Genomic DNA, 9,088 nt, shown 5'->3' on the forward strand with positions numbered 1-9,088 from the left:
ATGCATCAATTTAGCTAATTGTAAAATCAGTGCAAACTGTTTTGTTTACTTTGCTTCACTCTTTTAATTTTAAACATCCAATCATTGACTTATATTATGGGGGAGTAGTTTGTGTTGTGTATACTATTTTCTACTTTAAGTCAGGTTAGGTTAGGATAATTAGTAGCCCCGCTGGATTAAGTTACCCCAAGTATATGCCCTGCAGGGTTAAAGCCTTTGCTTTAGGGAAAGTACCATATTGTGTATAATCAAGTCAGGTTAGGTTAGGTTATATAAGATAATTAGTAGCCCCGCTGGATTAAGTTACCACAAGTATATGCCCTGCAGGGTTAAAGCCTTTGATTTAGGGAAAGCACCATATTGTGAATAATTTTCTTTGTAAAAAAATGCGTTGATTTGTATACACACCTATATGGGAATGAATGATTTCAGCATAAATCTTTATTTTTCTTACCCCCCCCCCCCCCTGGGCACATATTGGGAAATACTAGATTTTGATATTTCCAAATTCTTTAGCACAAAGTACCCCCTCTAATTTAACTAAAATTATAAAACAAGAACATCTCCGTCCAAAATTTAACTAAAGGTAAAGACTTGGACATAAATATAAATCTTGTATTTTTAGGATTGTTTTTCTTATGTGGCCATTAGTCTTTTAATGTAGTAGAACTAAGCCTTGCCAGAATTTAAGCAGAACCAGTTTAAGACCAATACAGACCTTCACTGAAAGTGAAGACTATTTTTCAAAATATTTCTTTTATGTGAAACCGATAAATAAATACATAAAAAGCTTTTTACTTTAAAAGACAATCAAAACTGTCTTAATTGAATTGACAGTAAATTTAACGTGTAAAAGAAAATATAAGCAGCATAGAACAATTTCTGCATGTATTCAACACAGCGGGAGATATTTTAATATTTTGTTACAATATCCTATAATATATCAATATAAAATTTGTCACAACGCTTTAAAATACAACGGTTTCAATAATATTTTCTTATTTATCTATCTATCCATCTATTTTAAAACGGATCCTTTTTAAATATTTCTGTTTCACCACTACCCATCTGCCTCGCTCTTTCTCTTTCTCCTTCTCTTTCTTTCAAACTTTCCTTCTTTTATTTTATTCAACAAAACTGATTACAAAATATAAATAAACCAAATTTGTTGCTATGCTAAATATATAACCTTCTTTTTGATTTTTATATATGCAGTGCACAGACTAGAAAATACTATATTTACTAAGAATACCTTATATTTTCCTATATAAGGTTTAAATTTTTATATTTAGTCTTAAATATCCTTCTACTCCCCGGGCCCCCTATCCCCCTGCCAAATACTAAGCTTCTCTGAATATTTTGGAGTTATATGTCATACTTCTACTTTTACTAACATATTAGAAAGAAATATAAATTTGATATCAAGGCATAAGAGCAAAAAGTGCTCCAATATGCCAAAAGAGTTTGCCTTATCATTTTTGTTTCATGAAGCCCCTTTGGACAGAGAGAGAGAGAGGGGACGGTTATGGGCTGTTTATTACACTAGTCCCCAGAGTTTTTTATAATAATGTACCTACGTACAAAACACTAGTTTTATATAGTAGCTTCACTACTAAAAAAAGCTTAATAACTGGCATATTAATAATATAGACAATTATTAGGTAAATTAGCTTTTATATACAGCTTGACTGACGGACAGACTGACAGACACTGGTATTATATAGTAGCTTTGCTGTATCAAAATAAAAATATGGTAAAATTGTTAAGCTACGCTTATATTTATCCTTGTCTTGCCTTAGTATTTGTATAAAAAAAATATTAACCCCCCACCCCCCACTGTGAAAGTTGCTAATATGTAATTTCTACAATGAGGAAATGCAGCTACTCTATTATTAAAGTATGTTACTTCAATTATTTTTAAATTGAATTTTCTCTCTCTACCTACCTATCTATCTAAAACTTTGGCCTGATTCATTAGGTGACGTGGATTCATGATTTTTAGCGCAGCTTTTAATTCATTGGATAAGGGTTTAGATTATTTTTTTGTAAAGAAAAACTCAAATTTTGTTGTAATCTTTGTCATTTGTTGTATTTTGGACATAAATATCCTTGTTTTAAAATGAGGATATACCCATTCATTCATTCTCTCTTACACATAGTAGTGTGTCTACAATTCCACACTTTTTTTAAAATGAAAATTAATTGGGATGAGAGGGACGCCATTTACAGTGTACAGTGGGGCTACAAATATAATTGATATAACCTAACCTAACTAGGCTTAAATGATAAAAAAACAAAATTCAAAAAAGTTGGAGTGTACAATGATGAAATAGAAGCAAAGAAGAAGGTATAGTTTAAAATGTTTTGACAACTAGCAAATTTAAAACTATTGGGGGGAATATAGACGCACCACCTACACCCCATGTGTAGTTTTTACTCTAAATTTTTTCACACATTAATTTAAATTTAGGTCTTTACTATCTTTCCAATCAGGGATCTAAAGGGATAAGACAATGGCCAATAAATGGATGTTCATCCCCAATGATTATACGCAAAACAACTCACTGTAGATTACAATTAATGTGTAAAAAGTTTAGACACTTAACTTAATAAACTAACCAATGAAAATTTGATTTATGTCTCCAAAGTTGTAACCAACGTATAAGAAAATGATTTATAAATCTTTGGGGACTAGGGTAATAAACAGCCCAATGTCCACTCCCTCCCTGCTTTCCAATAGTGTGTCTACAGTTTAGTGCGCTTTAAATGGTGTAAACTCTCATACAAAATACATACGTCTGGGGTAAAGTAAAAAGTAAACTTTAACATTAAACCTGTTCTGGATTGTATTCAATATTTTGATAGATCAAATTTGTAGGAATCTATTTTTTACTACATTTGAAAGTCATTTTATCGTGTGAAAATTGTTTAAATTTGAGACCCCCTTTTTTCTGACAATTTTTCTGTGTCAACATTAAATTTCTTGTTGCCTCTGAATTCGCACTTTTTTATTCATTCCTCTTTGGGAAAAAAATATATAATTTGGTCTTAGAAAATAATCATAATATCTTTTAAAATTTAAATCCTAAATTAAGACTATTATAATGTATATCAATTTACTACTTAGAATCTATGAGATCCCAGATTAGCTTTACTTTTCTTAACAGGTAAATATTTGAAAGTATTTTTTAGAATAAAAAGATTCCACATGTTTTTCTTGGAGGTTAGAATTACAGGATATGTTGTAAAACAAGGATGACAGCATCCATAAGTAGCGAAGCTCAGAAATTATGAATGTATATTATGAATACATTTACCATATACCAGTGTAATCCTATATATTTGATGAAATAGGGAAATGACGAAAACTTCAAAATCACGCAACCTTTAAATCACGAAAAATTTAAAATATAGGAATCGATCTAGCACCACAATATATAAACAAATCTTAATGAAACTTGATGGAAATATGTAGACTATTAGCATATTCAATCCATGATAATTTCAGCCGTAAATTTTGAATAGGAATTGAGAAAACAATAGAAAACCTAAAAATCTAGGAATCGATCTAGCACCCCTATTAATAAAAAAATCGTAATAAAACTTAAGGAAAATATATAAAATGTAAATTTAAGCAATCCCTGAAAATTTCAGCCCATTATCTTGAAAAGGAGTTGAGAAAATCAGAAAAACATGAAAATGTAGGAATCAATCTAGCACCCCAAATGACAGACGGTTGGACAAAACAATGTATAGATTAGATGGGCATATGTTATAAGAATCTTCACTAAAAATTTCAGCTGTCTATCTTTTATAGGAGCCGGGAAAATCACGTTTACCCCACTTTGTCTCAGACGGACGGACGGACAGACAGACGGACAGACGGACGGACATTTCGAATTATAGAGTAGCTTCGCTACTAACAAGGATGACAACATCCGTAAAAGCTAATATAAATATAAATGTTTAAACTAAGAAGCTACATAGAAAAATTTGAGAAAGGTTAAAAAGTTTTGAGTAAGTTCGAACATTTTACCAATACTATATGTAGAACTGGAATTTTAAAAAACGTTTCTCTTGAAAAACCCTGTAGATTTATTGATATAAAGATAGATTTATTGATATGTTGATAGAATGATTAATTGAAATAATAATAGATATATTGATTAATTGATTGATAGATTTATTAATTGATAGATTGTTTGATACATTAATTGATAATAGATTCATTGATAGATTCATTGATTCATTGATTGAATTGATAGATCATTTATAGATTCATAGATTGATATATTGTTTAATAGATTGATAGTTAGATTGATGATATATTGATTGATAGATTGATTGATGGATTGATTGAATGAGTGATAGATTTAATTGATTGATAGAATGATTGATATATTGACTCATTAATTTATACATTGAGAGATAGATTGATTTTTGATATATTGATTGATTGATTGTATATAAATATTTAGTATCAGCCCGCCTGTATAGAGAACCAGTGAGCAAGTCTAACAGACCAATAGTCATGAATGCCATAGAATTTGTCGTCTTCCCGGGGGCTGTCAATAGAGAAACAAGGTCAGTGCTTGGGTTAGGAAGAATTTGATTATTTTTTCATTTAGATGTAGTACCTATAGGACTAAGCTTATGTACCAAGTTTCAAGAATCTAGCTCAATATTTAAACCATTTTACTCACTGTTTAAGTTTAAGTGTCGTTACGCGTAAAATAGATAGCCTAAAACCTTTCAGAGACATGTATTTAGTTCCCCTTGAAAGGAGAACGCAATTGGTTCGGTGGTTATCTAAGTGGGATTTTTAAGGACAAACCAAAAAAGTTTTCTTTTTATTATAGGGTGAATTAATACTAAATACATTTTTTTTGTAAGTTAGTCTGTCATCTATGCAACAAAAGACGTAAAACTTAACTACTTATTATGCATGTTTCTTGATTTTCTTTGATTTTTTGGCATAAGTAGGTGTTCCTTCTTTACTTTTCTTTTTTACCACTGAACATTTGCTTTATCATGAACTTTTTCTGGTTGTCTATATCTATTGGATTTTTTGTACTCCTCTACTTATGGATGTTATCATTCTTGTCATAGAGTGAGCTGTTTAAAATACTATTCCCTAAAGTTTTATAATAACATTTTCTTATTTGTTGGCTTAACAACTTTAGGGACTGTTATTGAATTTTGATTTTTTGGATAGTGTTCAAATGTTTCAACCACTAATTTTAGGATGCGCCTGCTGGAGGAGATAGAGAGGTGTGACTGTCCACATTTCCTTCTTCTCTTCCGAGACAATCGTCTACAGTTCAGAGCTCTGTACGCTTTCTACCCGGACACTGAAGAGGTAATCATTGATCCATTGTTTGATTATTTCATTATTTAATTGATCGATTGAGTTTTTGATTCATAGTTAGACTAAATCTACCATTAATTTTTGGATTGATTGTTTGATTGATTCGTTGATTGATACATTAATTGATTCATTGATTAATGCATTTATGATTTAATTAATTTATTGATTGATTCAATTGATTTATTGATTGATTCAATTGATTTATTGATTGATAAATTGATATTGATTGATTAATCATTTTATTCAACAATTGATTCTAAGATTAATTCATTGATTGATTCATTGATTGATAAATTGATTTATGCATTGATTGATTCATCAATTGATTCTATGATTGATAAATTGATTTATGCATTGAATGATTAATCAATTGATTAATCAATTGATTCAACAATAGATTGATAGGTTTACTGAATATATTGATAGATTGACTAATAGTTTGATAAAAATAAATAGATAAATTGATTAAATAATAGATAGATTGATTAATTAATAGATTTATAGATTGTTGTAAAAATAAATGTATTGATTCTTTCAATAAAAGATTGTGAGATTGTTTGATTAATAATTGATAGATTGCGTTAATAATCGATTGTTTCATTATTTAAAAATAGATTAATTGTTTGATTTACTGATAGATTGATTGTTTGATTTACTGATAGATTGATAGATTTACTGAAGAGATTGATAGATTGTCAGATAGTTTGATGGAATTGATTGATCGATAAAATGATAGATGAATAGTTTGAAGTATTTTTTACCCAAAGCACAAAAGTAGTTTTTTCTTGCATGGTATTATAAACAGCTTTCCGCGGTTATAAAATGTACATCGGCATCTCGGGGCTAGAAAACTGTTTTTAATCTTATTTTTAAATACATAGAAAACTGGATATAATACAATGCTAGACATAGTCTTTTTGTATGGATGAGAACCGGTTCTTATCCACCGGATATTAATTAAATTCAAATGAATACAAGAATAGTTATTTCTTTCATCGTATTATAAACGGCTTTCCGCGGTTATAGAATGTACAATTATAAGATTAAAACAAGTTATTTTAGCCGCGAGGTGCCGAAGGCATGGGCAAAAAAAACTTGTTTTAATCTTATGATTGTAGATTTTTATATTCGTAGAAAGCTGGATATATTACGATGCTAGACATAGTTTTTTGGTATGGATGAGAACCGGTTCCTATCCACCGGATTCGAATGAATACGAGAAAATATTTTACTTTTTTTAGGTGTTTAAAATTTATGGAAACGGGCCAAAACAAATTGTTGATAACATGATAGACAACTATTATAAATACAATTCAGGAACATAATTTTTATTAACCAATAGGAACTCTAGATTTTATCATGTGATCTTTATTCAACCAATAGGAACTCTAGATTTTATCATGTGGTTGTTATATAACCAATAGGAGCCTTTGATTTAGTCATGTGATCGTTATTCAACCAATGAGAGCTTTCAATTTAGTCAAGTGAACTTGTTCAATTAATAGGAGCTTTAGATTTAGTCATGTGATCTTATTCAACCAATAGGAGCCTTTGATTTATTTATGTGATTGTTATTCAACCAATGAGAGCTTTCAATTTAGTCATGTGAACTTATTTAACCAATAGGAGCTTTAGATTTAGTCATGTGATCTTATTCAACCAATAGGATCCTTTGATTTATTTATGTGATCTTTATTTAACTAATAGGACATTTAGATTAATTAAGTCATGTGATCTTTATTCTAAGACAAGCGATCATAAACAATTGTATCTTAGCAGCGCTACTCTATTATATAAAGTAGTAGGGTTTTCTTTCTGTAGCGAAGAATCTCACTAACCGCTGTTCTGCTGATATGGTTCTCCTTTACAGGGAAGCTTCTTTTAGGTCCAGGGAAGGTTTTTAACTATTTTGGGGAAGGGTATCCCCGATTCAACACCCTTCCAAAAATTTATCCCCCCCCCAAAAAAACCTTTTTTTACTTTAAAAAAAATTGTTTTTGACTTTTCCCCCTGGCACCTTAAGTGCCCCTAGAATAATTACCCAATATTATTACTACTGAAATCCTACGTGACCATAGAACTTTGGGTACTTGGGAACCACTTGATGAACCTGATGCAGATATTATAGGCTTTGTTTTTATATTAGGAGCCAAGCCACTCTTCACCCCCCTGGAGAGGGAGGGGGGAGCTTAATACCTCCCCTAAAAATGGACATAACCTAATTTTTGTAGGAACTACTTGGACTTCAGCTTTTAGGGACATAGGCTATTGTTTCACAATGAATGTATCATCAATATATCTTCCTACATTGTCTTATCCCTCAAGAGTAAATATTAAAATTGTGTCACTTGTGTCTGTAGGTGGAAAGAAATTTACCCAAATTCACACGAAGCACTTAACTGTTACAATCGATGCCTTCACAATCCACAATGGGCTCTGGTTGGGCAAGAAAACGAGGCTCCCTGACAAGAAGGGCCTACCATTGGTCATCTAGATTGTATGCTGGCCTACCATTGGTCATTTAGATTGTGTGCTGGCCTACCATTGGTTAATTAGATTGAATGTTGAACTACTATTGGTCATTTAGATAGAAAACTGAACTGCTATTGGTTCTTTAAATTTTTTAATGTCCTATAATTGGTCAATTAGATAGATAGATCACTGACCTACTATTGGTTATTTACATTTCTACTGGCCTGTCATTGGTCAGTTAATTCAATAGTCCTGGCCTCTCATTGGTCAGTTAATTTAATAGTCCTTGCCTCTTATTGGTTAATTTTATAGTTGCATCTGATTGGTCATAGTAATTATATGAATTGCTGGCCAATGATTGGTCAGTTTAATAGTAGTTTTGAAAAGATTACTTCTGATTGGCCACAGAATATTGATTAAAATTGTTACTTTTAGGCCTTGTAGGTATTGTTTAAAAATAGATAAGTAAACCAAGAAAAAAAAGCTTAAACTATCCTTTGCAAAAATATATAAATCTTGATCATAAAAAGATAGAAGAGGGTCTTTTTTCGCGTAGTTCCGTAAAGTTGGGTGTTGTGTTACAGTCAAATGCGCTTAATACGTCACACAGAGAGACATGGGACAATGGGATGTTTATTACTCTAGTCCCCAAAGTTTTATAATAACGTGTTCTTATTCGTTGGCCTAACAACTTTGGGAACTTTAGTGAATTTTGATTGGTTAATTTATTTGGTTGAGTATTTAAACGTTTCAACCACTAATTTTAATAAACAGAAGGGGTAATTTTGTGTTGCATCATTGGGAATATACATCAATTTATAGGCCATTGTCTTTTACCCTTAAGATTTCCTATGAATAAATCTATAAATAATGGATCTCGCTAACCGCTGAACTGATCGGGTTCTCCTTTACAGGGTAGCTTCTCATAGGTCCCAGGAAGGTTTATAACTATTTTCTTGGGTGGTGGGACACCCCCCAACACCCAAAAAAAAATGAAAAATACCCCCCCCCCAAAAAAAAAAAAAAAAAATTTAATTTTTCTTTTAAATCAAAAATACGAAAAATTGGTTTAGGGGAGAAACCACTAGTATGGTTATAATTAAGAACAGTTTGACTAAATAAGATCATTTGACTACAACCCAACACCTAACTTTAAAGAATTACGCAAAATAACAATCCTCTTATTATATATTCCCTGAAAATATGGTTAGATATAAAATTGTGTCGTGTCTGTTTTAGTAGAATAGT

At 30.9% G+C, this 9,088-nt stretch overlaps 1 protein-coding gene across 5 annotated transcripts in view; it reads left to right on the forward strand.

Annotated features, from left to right (window-relative positions):
• LOC145307140 (uncharacterized) overlaps window positions 1-8,840 on the forward strand; it is a 58,908-nt gene extending 50,068 nt beyond the window's left edge. For 4 of the 5 annotated variants that reach the window (XM_080149499.1, XM_080149502.1, XM_080149501.1 and 1 more), the window contains 4 exons: window positions 4,479-4,584; window positions 5,245-5,359; window positions 6,610-6,683; window positions 7,727-8,167. In XM_080149499.1, coding sequence (XP_080005625.1) covers window positions 4,479-4,584; window positions 5,245-5,359; window positions 6,610-6,683; window positions 7,727-7,862 — 431 coding nt within the window. In that variant the 3' untranslated portion in view covers window positions 7,863-8,167. Of the gene's footprint in view, window positions 1-4,478; window positions 4,585-5,244; window positions 5,360-6,609; window positions 6,684-7,726; window positions 8,168-8,214 lie in introns of those variants that run through there. The other variant, XR_013875311.1, reaches the window with a different exon arrangement.
• The last annotated feature ends 248 nt before the right edge of the window (window positions 8,841-9,088 follow it).

This window comes from Acartia tonsa, chromosome 15 (genome assembly GCF_053477335.1).
Source record: "Acartia tonsa isolate MP-2025a chromosome 15, ASM5347733v1, whole genome shotgun sequence".
Taxonomy (NCBI): Eukaryota; Metazoa; Arthropoda; class Copepoda; order Calanoida; family Acartiidae; genus Acartia; species Acartia tonsa.